This window comes from Gymnoscopelus braueri (assembly GCF_963280865.1).
Source record: "Gymnoscopelus braueri genome assembly, chromosome: 12".
NCBI lineage: Eukaryota > Metazoa > Chordata > Actinopteri > Myctophiformes > Myctophidae > Gymnoscopelus > Gymnoscopelus braueri.
The window spans coordinates 39549813-39572083 of NC_137614.1; the positions used below are offsets into that span (position 1 = coordinate 39549813).

Below are 22271 nucleotides of genomic sequence, written 5' to 3' on the forward strand. Positions count from 1 at the left end.
ATCTCTGGCAGTGGGCAAACGCGGCCAGCAATAATTGTGGCAGTGAATGAGTTAATACACAAATATGATCTCATCACTTGCAAATAACAGTGTGGACAGTCGGTTCTAAAGATCTGATTTGAGAAACAAATTGGATTTGCCTGCAGTCTGACTCTGAACAAAACCTAATTTGATTGGAGACATCAGTGTAGTTGCTTTCATTGCAGTGCAGTCCAACATCCTCTCCTGGGTTATATTGGAGCCTCAATATTTCCTCATAATGGCCTTTTGCAGATTTACAGTATTAACCTAATGATTTCTTTCTTCACAAATACATGATTAGAAATTCATGTATTAAATAGACCTTTGGCAAATCCTACCACATGTCATTAAATGTTCATTTCTTTCTCAAATTATGGTTCTTAAAGTTAGTTTACACTTTCCAATAGTTATTGAGAAGGCATAATCCAGTTGTGTTGCTTGCAAAGATAAATAAAACCTGTACAATTGATATAAAAAAGGAGAATTTCCTAACCAAGGACTGCTGATGCAAAAAACATGTGTGTATGTGCAAAACAAATGGGTAATATTCAAAAAAGTGTATATTCATGTTTTTCATATTGGTGTGCAGGATTTTCAAATTTTGACCTTAAAATGTTATTTTCTTTTCTACACCTAAAATACGTATTACTCCCCCCCTACCTCCCATGGTCTCACTGTTTTCTTTGGTCATTTTGGTCTGTCTTGGTGTGCTGACATAGTCTCCCTCAACGGCAGCTGCACTAATATAGCTGAACATGAGAGAGATGTAGTGGGTGGCAGCTGTATGGAGCAGAGTTTTATAGATTACTTCCTGCTAATGTCACAATCAAATTTTTCGACCCCTACCAGTTGTGCGTGTGCCTTGGTGGCTGCATACTTCACTATGGCCAGCCTGTAGCTCTGTTCTTGCCAAGTTATTAACCACTTTCACTCTGGCGTTCCTTTTGAGCATAGGTGAAAAAAACGTTAAAAAAAAACAACTTCCATATTTTTCTAAAATGACAGCTCTGACTACAAGCTCACAATGCGCTATAGTGAGCTTGTAGATCAGCTATTTCTGAAAATATTTTGAATAGGGTTTAAGGGCAGCGCACGTGATGAGATTCCTGAAAGCTGCACCTGCAAATTGTTTACACACAGCTGTCAATTAAAATAATAAGAGAATAATGAGTGATGCTGTGCCAGACATAGACACGTTGATGATTCTGTTTTGCTTGTGAGATTTTGTGTGTGTGTGGGGGGGGGTGCGAGAGAGAGTGTGTGTGTGTGTGTGTGTGTGTGTGTCAGGGTGGGGGGCATGGATATACTTTTAATGCCTTGGTGTGCACATGTGTTTGTCTGTGTATCTTGCCATGCCAAGTGCAACAAGCCTCAGTCACCATGTGGCTCCTAAATTATGCAGGAGCCCCCGTGTTTGCTAAGAGGGAAAACAGATATGCAGGAGAGCAAATGGAGGAAGAGTCGGAGTGTGCGGGTGGTGGTGGGGGATGGGGGAGGACTTGGGGTTATTTAGGAACAGCCGTGTGATTCCTGAAGAACAAACGATGACAGAGGCCAGAGGGAGGCCCCTTGAGAACTTTAGGGTAGTGGGGCAATTGTTTGGGGAAAAGCAGCAGGATGCTGGGAAGTGGGATTACGATGATGAGGGGTGGGAGAAAGGAAAGTGAAGATTTTAGGGTGAAGAATGGGGGTTTGGTTGTCAACTTAAAAGTAACGGATCCTCCTGCGACTCGAACCACCTTCCTCCTTTTTCCTCAGTTTTTGTCAATTGACAGTAGACAACGTCGACCCCCCCCCCCCCCCCGCCCCGGTGCGGCAAGGTGCATTTGGGGATAACCCGGCCAAACTTAGCTCAGCCCAAACTCCACAGTGTCAGCCCTGTATAGCTCTGCTTGGCTCAGTGGAACAGGCTCTCTGCAGGACTGAATTATTCATGGGACTTTAGAGGAGTGCAGTGAAAATGCCCCCCCCCCACACACACACACAAATACATAGACCCACATGTGCACACATATCCGGATGTAACGCACACACAAGCAAGCCATGTTTTACCACCACATCACGACTCTCCTCCCTGCAACGCATTACATCCCAACATTTATTTCATATATTGATTTATTTATCTGCGTTGACTTATCATTTGTTGCACTTGAACCCTTTCAGTCTAATAACCCCTCTCACAGGGGAGATCGCTCCTGTTGAATAATTAAACAGATCCCCCCCCCCCCCCCCCCCCCCCCGGCTTGTGTCGTTACATTCTGCCGTTAATGTCAGTCTGTCTCCGCGAGGGGCGGGGACCGCGCTTCGTGCCCATGTGGTCCTTGCTTGTCTGTGTTACGTAAGCCTTCTCTGCTGTGTCTGTGTGTGTGTGAGAGGGGGGGGTAAAGTTATAGTTAAAGAAACCATAACACAATTGATCACCAAAAAAAAAAAAAAAAAACCATAACACTATGAAAGTGCTCTTCGCTAGTGTCGCCATACAATCGTGGTGTACAGAGTTGGAGTGTGCGTTGTTTGGGGGGAGGGCAGATGGAGCGGTGCGAGTGGGATGCTGGGGGATGGTGATGGGAGTGGTTGGTGCGAAGGGGTGCAGAGATGGAAAAGGATTGCAGATATAGGGGGAGGGGAACGAGATATAACATAGGGGTAGTGTGGGTGAGGAAAGCGAATAAGTGGGCGATGCGGGATGATAGGGGAGGTCTGGTGAGAGAGAGATCGATGAACTGTAACCTTTTGCTGCAGTGTCTGTTGGGTGTGACTTCGCTGATGCGTGAGCCCACGGCTCCCCTGGGGACCGCTGTGGTTATCATCCGCCTTTCCGTTTATCATTAGAAGGGGGGGGGGGGGCACACCATTTATTCACAGCTTCGGGGATGTTGTGTTTGGTTTTATTTTAAAGATCACGGATAAATCTGGGTGGTGCAAAGCTAGTGCGAACAGAATCACATCTGACTGGGACAGCGCTCTGAATCACTCACTCGCACATGTGCATCATATTATTATAAAGGCTGGCTGTTATTACTTGAAGAAGCCGTTGCCCTGGATTCCTCCCAGGTGCTTCCACTCCTGGCTGTCATCAGCCGGGACATTACACATGATCCAATTAGAGCAGACGTCTGCGCTGAGGTGGATACACTAATTACATACACGTATACGCATGCATACGCACACACTGCACAAACACGCGCACACTCACAAACAAGATCAAGGAAATTAACAACTCCGAACACTGTATTTATTATCTCAATAGTTATTATACCTTTGTCCTCTTATCCCTTTTGGCCCTTTATCTTATCCCCCCCCCCCTCTCTCTCTTTCTCTGTCTGTCTCTCTCTCACTCACACTCCGTCTCTCTCTTTCTCTCTCCAGGATCGTAAGTTGTCCAAAGCGGAGCGTCAGCGCTTCAAGGAGGAGGCAGAGCTGCTCAAAGGTCTCCAGCATCCCAACATTGTGCGCTTCTACGACTTCTGGGAGTCGCCCCTGAAAGGGAAAAAGTGCATTGTCCTGGTGACGGAGCTCATGACGTCAGGGACACTAAAAACGTGAGTGTTGTGCTGAAGATGAGAGGCAAACACAGTCACACTTGACACTAGGGCAGACACACACACAAACCACTGATTATCGCATCGCACACGCACAGAGACAACCCCAGGAAATGCATTAAATCCGTTTTTGCCATGGAGGGTAAAATAAAATGTGTAATTTTATGTTACTCATCACCCTCTTCTAGTATGACGTAAAACGTACCTCTTTTAGTAAGAATATGTTGTGTAAGTACCTTTTGTTACTGTATATAGGGGTGAACCGATTTACACTTTTTCATGTACGACCACTTTGTTTTTCAGTACTTGCATATAGCAAGGGTGGGTATTTTACACTACTGCAATTTCTTTGCCAACATGTCTCAAAGACAAGGACTCAAAGAACTGTCCGAACGTGTGCATATGGGAAACAAAGTAGCTAAGTGATTGTTGGAGGGCGGGGTTGGGGCATCAGTTCTTGGCATCGGATGAGTGCAAGTATTTTATCCTGGCATCAACCCAGCATCGGTGTCGGTGTGCCCACGTAATTTAAGTTGAGTCTTTTCTCTCCCTCTAGCTACTTAAAGCGTTTCAAAGTAATGAAGCCCAAAGTGCTGAGGAGCTGGTGCAGACAGATCCTGAAGGGTCTCCACTTCCTCCATACCAGAACCCCACCCATCATCCACCGGGACCTCAAATGCGACAACATCTTCATTACGGGACCCACGGGCTCAGTGAAGATAGGGGATCTGGGACTGGCAACACTCAAGAGGGCATCATTCGCTAAGAGTGTCATAGGTAGGAGACTCTGTCAAGAGCGCGGTGCAAAAATTTAAGCTCGTCATTTTACGCTCTTGATGGTTTTAACCACATGAAACTCTGCATCCCTATTCTGGGGCGAACAATTTGGGGGAAATGGGTAGGGTTTAAGTGGTTAATTAAATGACGTGCCTACTGACCCCATTTTCCGCAGGCACCCCAGAGTTTATGGCCCCGGAGATGTACGAGGAGCACTATGATGAGGCTGTGGATGTCTATGCCTTTGGAATGTGCATGCTAGAGATGGCTACTTCAGAATACCCCTATTCCGAGTGTCAAAATGCTGCTCAGATCTACCGCAAAGTCACAAGCGTGAGTTCCAACTTCTGTTTTGTACATCACCTCAACACATTCGCCAGAACTGAAAAAACTCCTAAAAGCACTCCTAATTTCCATAAACCATATCCAATTTAGAATATACAGTACAGCAAATAATTGTGTAATATCATAATTTACTCCCAAACAAGACGCCTCGCTTATACACAAGTTACTATATCAAAATCTTAAAGGAGAATAACAGACTACCCTTTTCTTACCTTTTTATATGATATTAATATATCCTAGGACGATATGATATCATATAAAAGGTAAGAAAAGGGTAGTCTGTAATTCTCCTTTTAAAGGATTACCATGAAACTTTTTTTTGTATTGATCAAAAAGCAGAGACATAAGGTCAAAACATATTTATTCAAGGTGGCACACCAGGTCTTTTTGCCCAGCAAGGGTTCCTAAGTTCTGTCCTCTTCCTCTAAGACCTCTGGGAATGACTCCTTGTCTGAAGGTGTGTCAGACAAAGGGTCACTGCAGGGGATACCTTCTGTGACGCTGGCTGAATTCAAATGATTCTTGGTGTATCCAGTGATGATTTAACAGTTTAACTACTACTACCATGGGTAAAAGACTCGACATGAAAAATTCAAGGCCTTTACGGCAGCATTGGCCAGCTGGCTGCGTGACAGAAGTTTGGTTACACTGTGGGGTCATAGAGAGTCTTATGTAATTCTTTTGAAATTGCTTGATCACAGGCCGGCACACAATAGTCGATTACATTTTTTTAATTTTGTATTTGCACAACAGGAATGATATGGGATTCATATACACAGTATGTAACTTCTTTCCAAAGGAAAGAGGTGACAGAATATTGTTGTGTGGGCGAGGTAAGAAACCCTAGGAGGGCTTATGAGAGAACCTCACCGTTAACAGTACATTACATTGCACTTAGAATTTGAATTGTATTAACATAAAAAATTAACACAACTTTAAAAGATAAAAATGTAAAACACTAAGTAGATTAAGTAGTACATACATACATACAGTCATACATACATACTGCAGTATACATATATAGTCCAGCTATGTTTGGATTGTTAATACACTTTGACGCTAATGAAAACTGATGTGTCACGATATGGACTCAAGGAAGAAGGTCCACTGGTTCATGGTTTTCTAGATGAACTTCAGGCTCTGTTGCATTGGCTCAGTCTGCTGAGCATAGGGAAAACCGTTTTGAAGTCATGTGATACTTCCTGATTTGATGAGAGGTATTGATTTCTCACTCCTGAGACTTGGCAGTGCTGGTACCTGATAGGTGAGTCATTCACCTGCTGTTGAAGAAAGGCCCTGTATGCCCATTTAAATGGCATGCCAACTGTCTCTCTCTGCATAGTGCATACTGCTGTACTCTTTGTTGTTACTGTATGCCTACCACAGTGATTGCGACTGCCCTGCAGGGACTGCTGTGGAATATTAGTAGGAGACTGATCAAAGAGAAATCTTGAAATCCTGTATGCTACGCTTTGGTACATCAGCAGGATTTTGCCTCTTCCCCTGAAGCCAGTTCTTTCTCAGATGCAAGAAGTGGCTCTGTGTAAGAATTTAATGAGCTGACAATTTTGAAATTGCTTCACCTCCAATAATGCACCGCTACGGAGAAAACAACTGAGCACAGTATTTGAAATAAAAAGGTTGGAATACCACTGAGAAGGATGAGAGTTTGACCAAATGTCCTGTCATATTTTAAGAGATGGATGAGAGTTTGGTATGTTTGCCACCGTCCTTCCTTTTTGTTTTGTGTAAAATAAGATTCCCCATTGGGAAAATTCAGCCAGCAGCCAAAAGTCATAGCAACAAGAGGTACGGGTACTGTAGTATAAGAGTCAATAACCAAACCAAGATGAATACAAATAAATACAATAGTTTGATTATAGTTGGATTCTCTCACTAGACATCTCTGCACTGGGTTTTTGAATGAATGAGTTAACTGTACAGTTCACTAACAGTGAATGTGTGAATGAATGTACATCTATCACCAATGAGTTAATGAATTGATATACAGTATGTACAGATTTTTTTTGTTTTGGATGAATATACTGTACAGCCTGAATATACTGTACAGCCTGTCTACAATGAATATATGACTAAATCTATGCAAGGCGAGTTTATTTGTATGGCACATTTCATGAAGGCGATTCAAAGTGCTTTACACAAAGCATTAAGAGCGTTAAAACAAAGTGCAAAGAAAGACATTATAAATGGTCATTTGCATAAAATAGTTATTAAAGTCATTTTATCCATGGTATATTCTTAAGGTGATAGTAGGATGACTTTAACGTGGCTGTTCAAATTCAGATCTAAGTCCATGACTACACTAACATTTCTGACTTGGGTTGTGGTTTCTAACTTTTTTGTCTTTACATCTTTTTCGTTTAAGAATGAATATGATTAAGTCTCTCAGCAGTTATCATAAATGGGCATCTGTCAAGATTCTGTTAGTACATCTTAATAGCCAGAGTCAAGTCAGTAATCCAAAGGACAGAGAGTGCCAGATTAATCCTAATAGAACAGAACAGACAGGGCAGGTCTTAAGCTCTCATATGGGGGTCAAGCTTTGTTGTGGAGCCTGATGGCTGCTGGCACAAAGGAATGTCCAAGTCTCTCAGTGGTGTGCTGAGGAGGGATGATATTGTTATTATTCCTTCCAGTTCACAGCACGTTCTCATTGTTTTGCTTTGATGTTCCTCTCCTCAGGGGGTGAAGCCAGCTAGCTACAATAAAGTCATAGATCCCGAAATCAAGGAGATTATAGGGGAGTGCATCTGCCAAAAGAAAGACGAGAGGTGAGTGATTACCTGCCATTTATCTATCAAATGTGTTTGATGATTCTATTAATTCTATGTGATTTAAATTGGACCATAATAAAGTAATAAAGTGTAAAATGATGTTAATTGCTCATCACAAGTTGAGCTGAACTAAACAGACGTCTTGAAATTGCTTAATTATCGAGCAGTCAGAAATATGACATGACGCATCACTAAACCGTATTATTCAATAACAAAAAGTTGAGTTGATTAAATTTCCCGACGATCGACCCCACCCAGGTACTCCATCAAGGACCTGCTGAACCACGCCTTCTTTGCCGAGGATACTGGTGTGAGGGTGGAACTAGCTGAGGAGGACGATGGGACAAAGGCCTCCATAGCTCTCCGGCTGTGGGTTGAGGACCCCAAGAAACTAAAGGGGAAGTACAAGGAGAGCGGTGCCATCGAGTTCAGCTTTGACCTGGAGAAGGAGGTCCCTGAGGGTGTCGCGCAAGAGATGGTGAGTTAAGAGGTGGCTATCTACAGTATCTGGGAATACGCCAAGATATAAAATTGGCAGAATCAATATCCTGATGTTGTCAGACAGTCGAGATCAACTCGGAGCAGAGCATGTGATACATGATGCTCCTTAGCCAAAGGATTTGTTATTTTTGTTTTATTGATCTGTGGTTCCCACACACACATTAGAACATATTATGCAAGATGACTACTCGAGAGCTTTCTCCATCCACTGAAAGTCATGTCACAGTAAATGGCAGCCAACAGGTCTGGACAAGGCAGATACATTTTTATTTGATTATATAATGGTGTTTTTGTTTTAGGTGATTATAATTGCATATATGTCTATCTCTCTCATATGTTAACATTTCCCAGTAGACCAGGAAATTAGTCAAAAACAGTAAATAAGCTTGCTGTTATCCCACTGTAGGGCTTACGATTACTGGTCACTGTGTTTTCACTTTTACAGACAAGCGAGGTATCCCACTTCTCGTTAAACAGGTCTCTTGTTCCAAATCATGTTTCAATCAATGATTTCAGAGGGAGCTAGTCTTGCAGTAGCCAGACGATTATATGGCTGCCCAACCTCTGTCGCTGGAGCTGATGTGCGAAGATGGGTCTGACCACGTGAGACTAGGGGGAGGAATCTGGTCGTGTCGGGGACACGGAACACTGATTTTAGTTCACTCAGTGTCCTGCCTATGTGTAATTTTGAAACGGGTATTAACCTATTCTGTCCACCACAACTTGCCAACCCGGATGGCGCACTAGTCTATACTTGAGGCTGCTTGCCGTGGGCACTAGCTTGCATAGTGGCTCGCTCTGGCACGTCTCACAAGCCTCAAGGCGCCACTGACACCGTGCTTGCCTTCATGTAAGTGATGCATGCAAAACCACTCTTTATCCAGTTGAGAGTAAAGCAAAATGAGCACTCCCTCTGCCTCTGAAATCTAGCATTAACCACCTCATATTATTCAGATGGACCGCTTTTGGGTGGGTGTTATTTTTTTCACATTTCCTGGTCTGCTGGGAAATTTTCTTTGTAAATAAAAACAAATCCTAGTAAATAAAATGAGAAATTCTTCCACATTCATTGTGACGTTTACATGTTTTAGTCACATTAATTATTCCGTGTGTGAGGGCTCAGTGAAAAGTTTTCCGGGCATGGCATTGCATCGTGTGTGCCAACAGTGCCAGTATCTCATCATCAGGGAATGCGCCCACATGCAGATGGCCAGTGATAAGCTACTGCGCATTTCCAGGAATCCGGTGATTGGCCCTCTATTTTTTTCTCTTGCTTTTCCTCAGTGCCCATCATCAGATAAGATGCCCTGGGAGAAATGTATGATCCAGTAAAGTTGTACAGTACATGCCTCTATTTATGCTTGTTAATATATCTCTCATCTAACAGTGAAAACTCAGATTAACACATTGACAGATGCTTTGGAGAGGTCAACCTTTGGTTTGACACATTTAGGATACGGTTTGACACATTTTAGGACTGTTTCTGTATCTAAAGTGGCTCAGACACAAATGAACCCTATCTATTCCACCACATACAGTACGCGATAGGAGCATCTTGTCTGCCATTATCAGATGTTACTTAAGCACCGTTTCTCAACCAGTGGTCTACGGACCACTAGTTGTCCATGACATAATTACAGGTGGTTCATGGTAAAGTGTTTAAATATTTAATCCAATTTGTCTTTAATAAAATTATGACTGTTAACTCTTTGACTGCCCCGGACGGGAATTCCCGTCCGATGGCTCTATGGCTATCATGGCCAATGACGGAATGACGAAAATATAATTTTTCTGAATTTTTTGGTCTTTTTTTTTTGGTTTATCTCAAAGGAACTAGAAGATAACACTATCCAAAAAATTGCTGCTCCATTCACTTCAATGTTAAAAAACAAACAGAGGAAAAATGCACCTTTTTCCTGGCACTGGGACGACACAGTCTGAAATAAGTCTGGCAGTGAAAGAGTTAAGGGCTTGATATACTTTGTTGCCTGTGGTTCCGTGCGCCACGTGATGCATTGTGACCTTGTAGATCTGATATATTTGGTGTGCAATACAGGCACAGTATAAATCCGGCTTTCAGATTTGTAATTGTATTAAATATTAATAATTTAATGTATTTACGAAATACTATATTGTTGTAGGGACTAGGGAGGTGGGGTGGGGTGGCCCCTGAGGATTGTTTGAAATATGTTAGTGTCCAGAGCTAAAAGAAAAAAAGATTGAGAACCACAGGAGCCCCATGTCGATTGGCAGGCTCTTGTGTGTGTGAGAGAGTAAAAAAAAAGCTAAAGATACGTTTTGAAAGAGAGAAGTATTAAATTATTAGATGCGAAGATATACTATATTGCTTTTGTTGATGGAACAGAGCACTCCCTGCTGTTGTAATGGGAGTGAAGCTTCTGAGAATATCAATTTATCCCACAGACAACTGACCTGTTTTCCCATCCTTCTCTTTATCTAGATCCCTTTTCCAGTCAATATTTCTGAAAATCTTTTCCATTTTATAATTTGTCGTCTTTGTAATTGTGTTCTATCTCTTTCTATCGTTCTGTCTGTGTGTCAGTATATCTGTCTCTCATTCCCCCCGGCTGTGTAGTCCTGCCTCAGCCCTAAACACAGTGACTGTGGTGAAAATGTTAGGGCTTGGTTTTTAACGAATGCTGTGGGAATGACAGCAGACATTGTGGGCTATAAGAGCACAATGAGACTGCACAGTCAGCATGCGCCCATCTCAGATCTCCCTGATGACTAATTTCCCAACAGACGGAGAGATTCAGGTCATCTTCATAGACGGGCCTCCTGTCTGCGGCCGTGCACCTCCATGCTATTTGCGGATATGGTGTCATATTGCTCTGGTTTATTATTTAGGTCGTATTCTAACATATTCATAACATATTTTAAGTGTTATTATAATATTATGTGGCTTACGTATAGTCATGCCTACTTTTTATGTCAGGTTCTTTAACAATATTGCGAACATCTTTATCTTGTATTATTGTAGTAATTAACTACACCTTTTTACCATGTTTGTTATGGTAGTCTTCTCCTTAAGGTTGTGAGACAAAACGGCAGGTAGAGGTGTGTCCTCTGTATAATTGGTGTGTAATGTATGGTGCATTATTATCGGTAGAGGAGGTAGCTTTAGCAGCACAGCCGGTTAATGTTGGGAACCAACTGAATCCAGCTGCTTTCAGAAGCAATAGTGCTCCACTCCTCTGAAACACCCCAAAATAGATTTTCTATTCCTTCACTTTCCTGCTCTCTCACTTCTCTCTCCCCTCCTGTATCTATGTTGCTCCCTCTTTTCTCTCACGTATTCAACTCTAAAAATATCCTATTAAGCCACGCTTTCCCTCTTTCTGTAAGGTGGAGTCTGGCTTCTTCCATGAGAGCGATGCAAAGACTGTGGGAAAGTCGATCAGGGACCGCGTGGCGCTTATCAAATGGAGAAGAGAGAGAAGCGCTTCTGCGGCGGCAGACCGGGGTGAAGGGGTTCTTGGCACCCAGACAACCCCGACTCAGGGCTCCTCCACCCCGGCCGCACCTGGTAGACAGCCCCCACCGCTGGAAATGGAGGAACACGAGGTGGACAGATTGTCCAAGCTGCCGGCTAGTGCCACCTCTGTGACATGTAAGAATTTCCCCGTGCCCTCTGCCCTGGGACACACAAGCCATCAACGTTGTTTGTTTTACCTGTGCGTACACTGTACGTGACCCTTTGATCTCTGTACACCCCTGCAGCAGACAGCACATTCGACAGTGGTTTGGGCTCGGCCGTGTATTCAGACTCCCACAGCAGCCAGCAGAGTGTCCTCTACCAGTCTCTGCACGAGCCCATCACCATGGCAACGCAGCAGGTCTGTACCGTGAGCAGAACACATGCAGGGCCCATGTACATTTATTAACACACACTCTCTCTCACACACAAACACACACACACTCACAATGTAAAACAAATTACTGGACATGTGCATCAAGGTCATTAAGTGCAAACAAGCACTGTGCCCACACACAGATCCGCAGGATCATTACCCCACACAGAAGCTTAGCAGACTCTTGGCACACATCAGCCCTAATTAACATAGTCATATGCATTACATATATGTATATTGTATGTCCATGTCCATCCCTGACAAGTGTGCAAACATGCCACTCAGTTCTAAATCGCTGTTCATCATCATTCCATCCTATTGTATTGTTTTGTTTTTTGTGAAAGTGTGATGTGTAGTAACATCTGTTTTGCTTTCGGGTTGCTGTTGGATCAGCACCCACACAGTGGTCTCTGTTTGGCCTCCTGTGAGAAGCGTGAGGCTTGGCAGGGAGCTCTGGGCCCACAGCTCAGGGCAGAAATGGGCGGCGTGGCACGGAGAGGAAGTGCCCCCGTCATCGACAGTCTCGGGGCCAACCGCATCGCTCAGTTCCAAGCCCTCGCCCGAGCCCAGAACGCAAGATCAATCAGCCCCATCCCCACCACATCGGAGAACCGATCGGAGTTCAGCCCCACCGAGGTCCACTTCGAGGCCGAGGATGGGTTCCCCTCCCAGAGCGCTTTGCCTCTGCTGCGGCCGTCCAATCCCGTCCTCTCGCACCTAGAGGCCCGTCGCCACAGCGACACGTGCATGCAATCGCAGCCGGGAGCCCCCAGCGGGGGTGCATCAACACCGGTTCCTGGTGGACGGCGACACTCTGACCTCAGCAGTCTCCTGAGTCTGAACTCTCAACACCACCACCAGGCTCTGCCTAGAACTCACATGTGCCACGCGTGTCTCTCTCTGTTGCTCCACCACCATCTCCCCCCTGTTGCCAGGCCAGCTCATTCCTATGCATGTGCCTTCAGACACCACCATCACGCCTCTGGTGGGGCACCGACCACCTCCGGGTCTGGAGGTGTTAAAGGTCAGAGTGACTGTTCAGACTTCTCCCTGCTGCAGAAGTCCCTGTTCAACATCATCAGCCGCAAAACAACCCCCGCTAACGCCTCATGCGCACAGGGCCCAACCCTGCCCCACCCATCCCCCCAGCGGCCTGCCCGCAGCTATGGAGACGGCACCCTGAAGGTTCACCCTCAGAGTGGCGGTCTGGTTGGGGATCCCAAGCCCCCCCATGACCGCAGGGCCAGCTACTGTGCTGGAGAGCAGCGAAGCGCCGGGGCTGAGGGAGTGGTAGGTTCTCATCGGGCGACAAGCCCCCCCACCCCCTGTTGTCCTCCGTTTGGGTACCCCGAAGCTTGCATAGCCGATACCTCCTAGCCTGTAGGAGGCACAGCACTATTCTGCATGGAGCCAGTCTGATCTCCTGTCTGCTGTCTGCACCTTGCTGCCTCTTGAAGGCCTCTTGGCCTTACTATCTTCGTAGAAATCAGTAGTCTTAATGTTTGGGGGAACGTGGGACAAACTGTGGGAGATCAACTTCATGTCCTGCTGACTAATGACCTTAACATGCTGTCTTTCCGCTTCACTGACCCAGTGCCCAGCTGTGTTTTGTTTTTTTCCCTGCCTCGGGATTGTGTACATCCTTTGACACTCCTCTGGACAGAAGGCCACTGGTGGTACTAGGAGCAGTGGCCGCCTAACCTCTTTCCTCAACACCTCCCTCTCCTTCCCTCCTTCCCTTGTGTCCTTCCTTATTTTAGTGCACACCTGCTCATTGTGGAGACGGATGTTTTATGAACTTATTTTTAAACCTTCATCCTCTCATTATGTTTACATCCTGCATTATTTATTCTGTATTGAGGGTGTCATTTTCTGTGGCTTTTGTGGGCTTTTGTCTTGGGCCCAGTACTGGTCTCCCCCAAGAGATTCTAAAATAGTTAATTTCTTTCTTCCTCACTCAGGTCAACACTCCCGGGCTCCAGAACCAACCTTCACTCCAGAGCCTTGCTTCCTCCAGCCCAGCTCATCACACTCCTCTCCAGTACATTCAGTCTGGACATAGCTATCCTACTGCAACCCTACCTCCAGCCTGTCTGCCACCCGTTACTGCAGCCAGCTATGCTGCTCCAGGTCAGCCGCAGGTCCAAGCTGCGTCGGTCACGGCGCAGCAATTTGCACAGAACTACCAAGCACCGTTTCAGCAGCAACAGACGGCAGCTGCAGCGACGGGCTACCCTGCTCCCACTCAGCAACACACTGCAGTAGCAGCAGCAGCCATGCCTGTCCAACAGACTGGACCTACAGTGACAGCAGCAGCAACCTCCATGTCACTGCAGCAGCCAACGCAGAGCTACCCTGTTTCAACAGGAGTGCCCACTATGGCAGCCACTGCCCAGTGCCTCCATACCCAGGCTCCCAGTGCTCCTCAGCAGGTGTTGCTGACCAGTCATCAGGCGGGTCAGAGCTTCTCCTCACCGACGCATTATAGCCAACAAATCCCAATTCAACAACAACAGCACCACCAACAACCCTCGCAGCCGAATGTACAGCATACCCAGCAAGCTCTACAGGCTCATGTTCAGCTCGGTTATGACCAGCAAATGGGACAAGTTATGCAACAACAGCAAATGGTACATCAGTCTCAGCATAGCCTCCAGACCTCTATTCATCAACAACCACCCCCAATACTTCATCAACAACAACAACAACAACACAGCCACCAAGCAATGCAGAGTTTAGTTCCATCACAGAGCCAACAGCTAGCCCAGCCTACATTTCAGCAGGTCCCTGCCTCCCAGCCCTATCCCACGTCTGCTCCGACTACACGAGTCCCTCCAGCCCAGCAAGTCTACCTTGCTCCAGGTCAGTCTGATATCACCTCTCAAAGCAATGCACCCACTGGTTTGCAACCACAGATGGGCCAAGTACAAAGCCAGTACATGCCTGCCCAATCTGCTGCAGTGGGCCAGGCCTATTCATCTCTTCCTCAACAAGCTGCAGCCCCGCTGACCTACCCAGGATCAAGCCAAATGGTGATGGCCCAGAACCTTCCAGCCACTGCACACCCGATGCTGGATGCACCCATAGCACAACAGGTGAGTGTACAGTGATAATCATGAACTTTAACATCATCTAGCCATTTTGCATTTATTGGGCCCAGGTTTGAGTTCCCCCAGCTCTGACCTTGCTTTTTCTTTAATTTCTCATCAGTTCAATCCCCATCTCTACACCACAGCTTTCCTGAACCAGGTAGAACTCCATTCCTCACAGCACACTTTGTCACAGCAGTGCCCAGTAAAATTATGTTGTCGTAACATAAAAATACAAAAAGAAATGCTAACTTGACTTGAGAAATATTGTTCTTTTATGACAACATAGCTACCGAGTTCTGGAACCGTAAAGATTAGACTTGAGTAGGGGTTTCTGGCATAACTTCATCTACTACTTCCACCGTGCGTGGAGAAGGGAAAAAGTGTTAAGGGCACGGTCACACATGAGCCAATTGAATATTCGCCTCCCACTCACTGCCATTCTATGTGAGCGAAGGGGCGAATTAAAGATAGACTCTGGGTGGCAAAGCAATTTTGCGTCGTGTCCTTTGTGTGGAGTACAGCATTGGTAAACTCTGACTGGCCCTCAGCCAGTAGCAAAGAATTGTGAGTTTGTGGTGGTTTGACTCCACTTTGCTGTAATTAGCAGTAGTTTTCTTAGTGAGCCAAGATGGAGGAGACCAACAACCACATCAACTCAAACTACAGCCAGTAATAAAAAAAATAAAAGTCTACAAGCTCACAACGTGCAGTGAGCATGTAGATCAGCAATTTTTTAAATGTCTTTGAAAATTGCTGCTTTTGCCCTGGTTTTGACCTCTTTAGACAAATATTACTGCAGCCTTTTTTTGGGGGGGTGCGTGAACTAGCCCAATAAACAGGAGTTTCCTCGGACACCGGCCAACAGAGAGCTAACGGAAGCAATAATGAAAACAATAACTGGTGTTATCCGCTAAGCCCCGTGCCTGCTCGGTGTCTGCAGAGCAGTGGAATTCAGAGCTCAAAGCTCTGTGCAGCAGATGCACGACAGGATGGAGAATGTAAGCCATTCTAGTCGGAGTCAATAGCAGGAAAAGCACAGAGAAGGGGGGTGGGGGCTGTAACCAGAGTCCCTTCCATCATCCAACTTCCGGTGTATTTATTTCCCCCCCCCCCCCTTCTTCTATTTTGATGCTTTCTGCTGGTCAGGGCATTTCACAGCTCGGACAAGACGGGCCGAGTCACGGGCAGAATTTCAACCAATCAGCACCCCAGCCACTGCCTCCTCAGCATTCATTGGTTCAGGCCCCTGTCCATCACCAGGTCCATCCCCTGCATATCTCCACCGCTTTGCCACCATCCCAGGTATACGCTTATAGAATCGCTCACGCTTATCACACCCATTTCTGTTTTCTTGAGTCTGGTTTTTAGATTCAGTGGATGCCTCAGCAGAAGATTAAGGGATTTGGACTTTGTTTAGCCTCTCGAGACAGACTGTCGACTCAAAAAAAAATGCCACACACGTTTCTCCTTTACAGTCACATAAACAAGTCCTACTGTAAATAACATTAGTCAAATCCTACCCATTACCCAGCTGCTTAGCAGAAATGGAAAACCCAAAAGATATTTTAAAGATATTTTAAAATATATTTTCGTGAAATGACAAACGGATGACAGCTTCCTGTGCAGAACTTTTAGGGGGGGCGTAATTACAGACTCTGTAGCATTCGAAGGTTGTGGAAGAGTTGTCTGGCTTGAGAGGCTAGACTTTGTTTGATGCACCATCCGCCTACTTTTGAACCTTCGCTTAATTTTGTGACGTCTTCCTGTTTCCTCCTGTTTCTTCAGTTCCCTTCACAGTATCCCTCTGTCCACGCGATGGCGGCTATGACCGACAATGACTCCTACCCTCAACCCTGTCCTGCTCCTCCACCCTACTCCTCCTCCACCTTGACCCCTCTACCTCCGATCTTCCTCTCTCCTGCCAAACCCGTCCCTCTAACGGTCCCTGTGATGGCGGCTATGACCGACAACGACTCCTCCTACCCTCAACTCTGTCCTGCTCTTTCACCCTACTCCTCCTCCTCAAACTTGACCCCTCTACCTCCAATCTTCCTCTCTCCTGGCAAAACCGTCCCTGTAACCCCCATGGTCTCCCCCCTCTCCCCCCTGCACATGGAAAGCTCTTTGGCTCCCCCTGTCTCGGTGCCCTTCTTACAATCACCCACACCCCAACTAGCTATGGTAGGGCCCCCATCCCCACTGCACCAGCAGGTGTGTCCCACTACCCCTCAACACACGGCTGCGAGACCCGAAGTGTCTCATCCGCAGCCTGCGCTTATGGCAGCCCAAGTCACGCACGCCATGCACTCACACCCCACCCCTGCACAACACACACACCCGCCCCCAGTCACCAGCGCTCAGCCTCTGAGACAGGTAATTATTATGGCTGCAGCATAATGCACGTGTTTACCAAGAAGGTGTGAATCGGAACTAACTAACTAGTTGTGTGTGTTGAGGGTGGATTTACTGTGTCTTGGGTGTGAGCCTTCGCTTGATAACCTCATTCAGACTGTGTGTTTCTGCACAATCGATGTGCGTCATTTCACCAAAGAATCTAAACGGCAAAACATCCCGTCAATATATGGGTGGCATTTCAAAACATGCTGAAAGATAATCAGGTTTCTATTACTGACAAAGGAAATTTGTTTGTGTGTTAAATTTAGCTTAATGCAATGATGGAGATGAAAACAACATGCCTTAGTGGTAGTGTGACATGCTGTTGCCAAAAAAAAGTTGTTAAGTTTAGTTCTATACCTAATAGCTTGAAATGGGTTAACAACATTAAGCACAGTCATTAAAGGTCTAATGAAGTTACGATCGTACCAAAAATCTTTCTGGAGAACAAATGACTCCCTTCGACACAACACAACAGCAGCGCATAATTACGTGTTATCTGCAAATCCATTTAATTTCTGGCTTCCTCTATGCAGGTTCCACAGCAGACCCTGCTCAGCCACCCGGAGCCAAAGCCTTCTGCTCAGCCGGCCCAGCCTGCAGTCTTTACCCCACCTGTATTGAATGGGCAGGACACTGGCACAGCCGCTGCTGCTCAATTGGACCCCACCCAAAACTTGTGCCAGATGCCTCCGCAGGCCCGGCATCAGGCCCAGAGCCACGCTCCAGTGCCGCTGCCCAGTGACTCTCAGATAGCATCATCGGGGCCTTCCAGCTCCAATCTGACTCAGCAGAAACAGGCCGCTGCTCCCTTGGGGGCTGTGAGTCAGAGCACAACAGAGAGCAACCTGGAGGTATGGATAGTTTAATTCCTTAGGCTCCTCATAGTTAATTAATACGTGGTCGTACAACGGTCTCACACGCTGAAAATAGCTGATATACAGTATGTCAACTTGTAGATCGGCTATTTTCAGTTTGCCATTAAGTATAAACCGGGCTTTGACATAGTGCTAGTGCTATCTACCTTTTCCTCTCCTCTCTCTTGTCAAATTCTTACCGGCATCTCAAAATGAAATGCCTGACACTTGATGTAATCCTTTATTTCCCCCTGGTGGTTCTTATTTTCTGCATTTTGTTCTGTCTGTAGGATCAAGCTACTGAGAAACAGACAGCAGGACAGAGCTATGACAGGTACTAGCTCTTCTCAACTTAGAGAGGTGTTTGGATCATGTGGTGAGATGCTCTGTGATTTTGACAGATGCACGTTAGATGTGGCCAGTCTAGCTAGACCAGCTCTCAACTTTAGACAACACTCTGGCTTAACATTTACCCTCTGCTAAACCTATTTAAAAATAGTTTTTTATTTAATAGGTTAGTAGGTACTATTTAGGGGTGATATTATTTGATTGAATAATACATTATTTACATACATTTTATCTAATTCCATTTTAGTAATCAAATAATGGGTTTAGTGATATATGTCCATAAGGACTACTTACGGTACTAATACTTTGTTATTTTACCTTGACTTTATGGTGTTTTTTTAAAGATTTTTTTGGGGGCTTTTCTGCCTTATTGATAGTGCATAGTATAGACAGACAGGGAACGAGAGATGGGGAGTGACACACAGCAAAGGTCAATGGGATTTGAACCCGCCACGACGTGTCAGGCTGTCAGGCTGCATCAGAGCCTATATGTGGTATGCGCCTAGACCGCTAGGCCAGCAGGCGCCCTTCACTTCATGGTTTAAATGAATTACAGTACATAGATTCTAAAGATCAGATCCTGAAAATAATTTGTATTTTCTAGTTGCAGTCCTAGTTCTATTTTTGACTGCAGCCACAGTTACTCAACTACATTCCTTAATAATGCTGTTGTGAAATATTAATGCAGATGTCGCTGCACTTTAGGAGGTAAGTTGCAATTTCTCATTTGGTTGTGTAAAGGTTGAGCTTTTATATGATAATGACATGAGGTTATTAGAGCATATTCTTAGAGCATCCTAATTCTGTAAATGGTTTATAAGCTCGAATGAAAGCCTTATTACTTGCTGTCCAAATCCTTGAATCAATGACACGCCCTGCGTCGGGATAAAAGTTTTGCAGCAGAATCGAGACTCTTGGGGCCTATCGTATGCCCCATTTACTTTGTCTGGATCCATCTATATTTGGATATGCCCAGGCATATTGAACACAACCCGTGTTCCTTTTACATTAGCAAGAGGAACATGGGTATTAAGTATTAAGCACATTAATATTATTTGGTCTCAGACACCCATTAAAGGATATAACAATCATCCAAGACATTTCATACTGCCGGTAATGAATAAGGCACTGATCCGTAAAATGTTCCCCTCCCTTTCTTCACAAAACCAGTATCAACTCAGATGCCACCTCAGGGAAGGAGATGAGTGATGGCTACGAGGGCACATACGGACTGAAAGGTGAAGGGAAAGTCCGCAAACATCACCGCAGGTCCACGCGCACCCGTTCCCGTCAGGAGAAGATCAGTAGGGCTCAACTCAGCATGCTAAACGTGGGTACCTATTAAACACGTTGTTATAGGATCTGTTTCTTACCCATGGACTACAAATCATATACACTTTACATTGCTGCCAACAATTTCCCAAAGCATACCGCAATTTTTTAAATGTGTTTTTCCTACCTTGGAGGCAAGCTTTTGATTTCTATTCACTTCAGATTTGGTTCAAAAATAAACTTGCAGAGACCTGTAACTTGCTAAAAATAAGTAATCATCACAATGAACTTCATGTGGCCTTTGTTTTGTCAAAGTTACTTACATGCCACACTTTGTACGGTCAGTCACAACACATTGAAGACACACACACAGAAACGGTATGTTACCACGACAAAACAAAATTAGAACATGTTCTCCATGGTGACATGAATAGTAGCTGGAGAAGTAGAAACAAATGGGTTTGTCACCTGAAAAGTTTGAATATAAATAAATAAAGAGGAAAATCTGATAATTATTCTAAAATCTAAAAACTGAGGTATCCTTTGGAAAATGGTCAGCAGCAATGACAAGTATAAATGATTTCTAAAACTTGAAAATGTTATACTGTTCACTGTCTTTAGTCAGCAAAGCATATTAATTGGGGTGAATGGTGTTGCTCTTCGGTACAGGTATGTAACACAGGTGACAAGATGGTAGAATGTCAGCTGGAAACACACAACCACAAGATGGTCACCTTCAAGTTTGACCTGGATGGAGATGCACCAGAGGAGATCGCTACATACATGGTATGCATTTGACTGCAACTGGTGAAGCAATCTGAGTGGTTACTACTTCAGTAACATTCAAATGTCCTTCCAAAGTATAGACTGTCCGCCTCTTAGCTCTTTGTGAAATTATCTTTCATTTCATTCTTTCATTTCTCTAAAACTGCCAAAGTCCCAGTGATTGTGCTTTTCACTGCATTGCAGCAGCAGCAGAAATCTGTCTCTCTATCCTTTCTCTCTCTCTCTCTCTCTCTCTCTCTCTCTCTCTCTCTCTCTCTCTCTCTCTACCCCCCCTCCTTTCTCTCTCTCTCTCTCCCCCCCCTCCTCTCTCTCTCCCCCCCCTCCTTTCTCTCTCTCTCTCTCCACCCCCCCCTCCTTTCTCTCTCGCTTCCCCCCTCCCTCTCTGTCTTTCCTCTCTTTCTCCCTCTCCCTACCAGCCAGTTCATACTGGGATAGTTATTTGTATAGACTGGATCTGTATTTAATAGAGCATCACTTGAGCAACAATTATTCATATATCTCTGCTGTCGGGCAGAAACCAACTCCAAAATGTTCATTTTTCAGGAAATGAAAAAAAAAGTGGAGTTAGGAGGTTTTGTTCATCATTAATAAGAACAGCTGAATGGACCTCCAAGCTCACAATGAGGTTGGAGGTCAAAAGGGGGCTGAGCCTAGAGTCAGAAAAACCAACTCCACCCACCTTTGGTGGACTTAGCTGGTTTAGCAGAAAGTTTGAGGATCCAATGGAGTTAGCTGGTTTTGTCAGAAGCGCTTTTTAATACTTTTCATTGGTTCAATATTTTTTTTTACCAACACACAGACGTAAAGAGTGTTCAATAGCACTGATTTATGGAAAAAAAGCAAAAGCGTCAAAATGGAGTTAGCTGGTTTCTGCCCGACTGCAACGAAAACGGATGGCTGTCAATGTAAGTTTAATCAGATCCAATCACAGTGAAACAAGGGGTAAATTCAATTGGTTATTTATGGCCATTTTGCTGGTTTTTGAATATATCAATATTGAGTCATAAAAATGCTCTGTACCATTATCAGAGGAAATTGGGTTACACGATTAAGTAAAAAACTCATCTTAGAGCAATCCCACTATCGAAATCTCTTACAGAAAGACTACCAAGTATAGAATTGAGAACTTTCTGCATCCATTTTTCTCCTCAGTGTGTTGGACAATCAATCACAAATTGAACATATGCAGGGACTGACCAAGACGTTTTGTTTTTCCCAAAGTTTATTAGTATTTTGGGGGTTAAACTGTCAACATCTCCTGCGTCCTTCTACCTGTCACAGGTGGAGAACGACTTCATCCTGCCCCTGGAGAAGGAGGTTTTCATAGAGCAGCTGAGGGACATCATGGAACAGGCAGAGAACATGCTGAGTGAGGACAGGGAGGGGGAGAGAAGCTTTGACCAACAGGGAGGTGGTCCCCAGCAGAACCAAGGAGGAGCTGGCACACTGGTGACAGAGGTGAGTGAGGGGGAACTCTTGGCTGAGAGGCGATGCGGCCATCTTGGCCCGGGAGGAGAGAGGCGAGCGTTTCTATCTTGGGAACTTTGTCCTAGCTCGTGGCACCGTTCGAGATGATTTTGCATGAGAAGCTGCCAACAGTTTGCCGCAAAGACGAGCATTGTTGCTGATATGACACTTTCATCTAACTGAATTTGCTCTCTGAAAGCCA

The 22271-nt window shown here is 45.1% G+C and overlaps 1 protein-coding gene across 4 annotated transcripts in view; it reads left to right on the forward strand.

Annotated features, from left to right (window-relative positions):
* Positions 1-22271, forward strand: part of LOC308097263 (serine/threonine-protein kinase WNK2) — a 53791-nt gene that overhangs the window by 16507 nt on the left and 15013 nt on the right. For 3 of the 4 annotated variants that reach the window (XM_080444937.1, XM_080444938.1, XM_080444939.1), the window contains exons 3-18: positions 3391-3563; positions 4120-4340; positions 4516-4673; positions 7389-7477; positions 7739-7958; positions 11348-11612; positions 11723-11838; positions 12247-13143; positions 13815-14948; positions 15064-15102; positions 16731-17318; positions 17876-18193; positions 18487-18530; positions 19715-19874; positions 20486-20602; positions 21884-22060. In XM_080444937.1, the coding sequence (XP_080301063.1) occupies positions 3391-3563; positions 4120-4340; positions 4516-4673; positions 7389-7477; positions 7739-7958; positions 11348-11612; positions 11723-11838; positions 12247-13143; positions 13815-14948; positions 15064-15102; positions 16731-17318; positions 17876-18193; positions 18487-18530; positions 19715-19874; positions 20486-20602; positions 21884-22060 (4716 nt within the window). The remainder of the gene's footprint in view (positions 1-3390; positions 3564-4119; positions 4341-4515; positions 4674-7388; positions 7478-7738; positions 7959-11347; positions 11613-11722; positions 11839-12246; positions 13144-13814; positions 14949-15063; positions 15103-16730; positions 17319-17875; positions 18194-18486; positions 18531-19714; positions 19875-20485; positions 20603-21883; positions 22061-22271) is intronic. The other variant, XM_080444940.1, reaches the window with a different exon arrangement.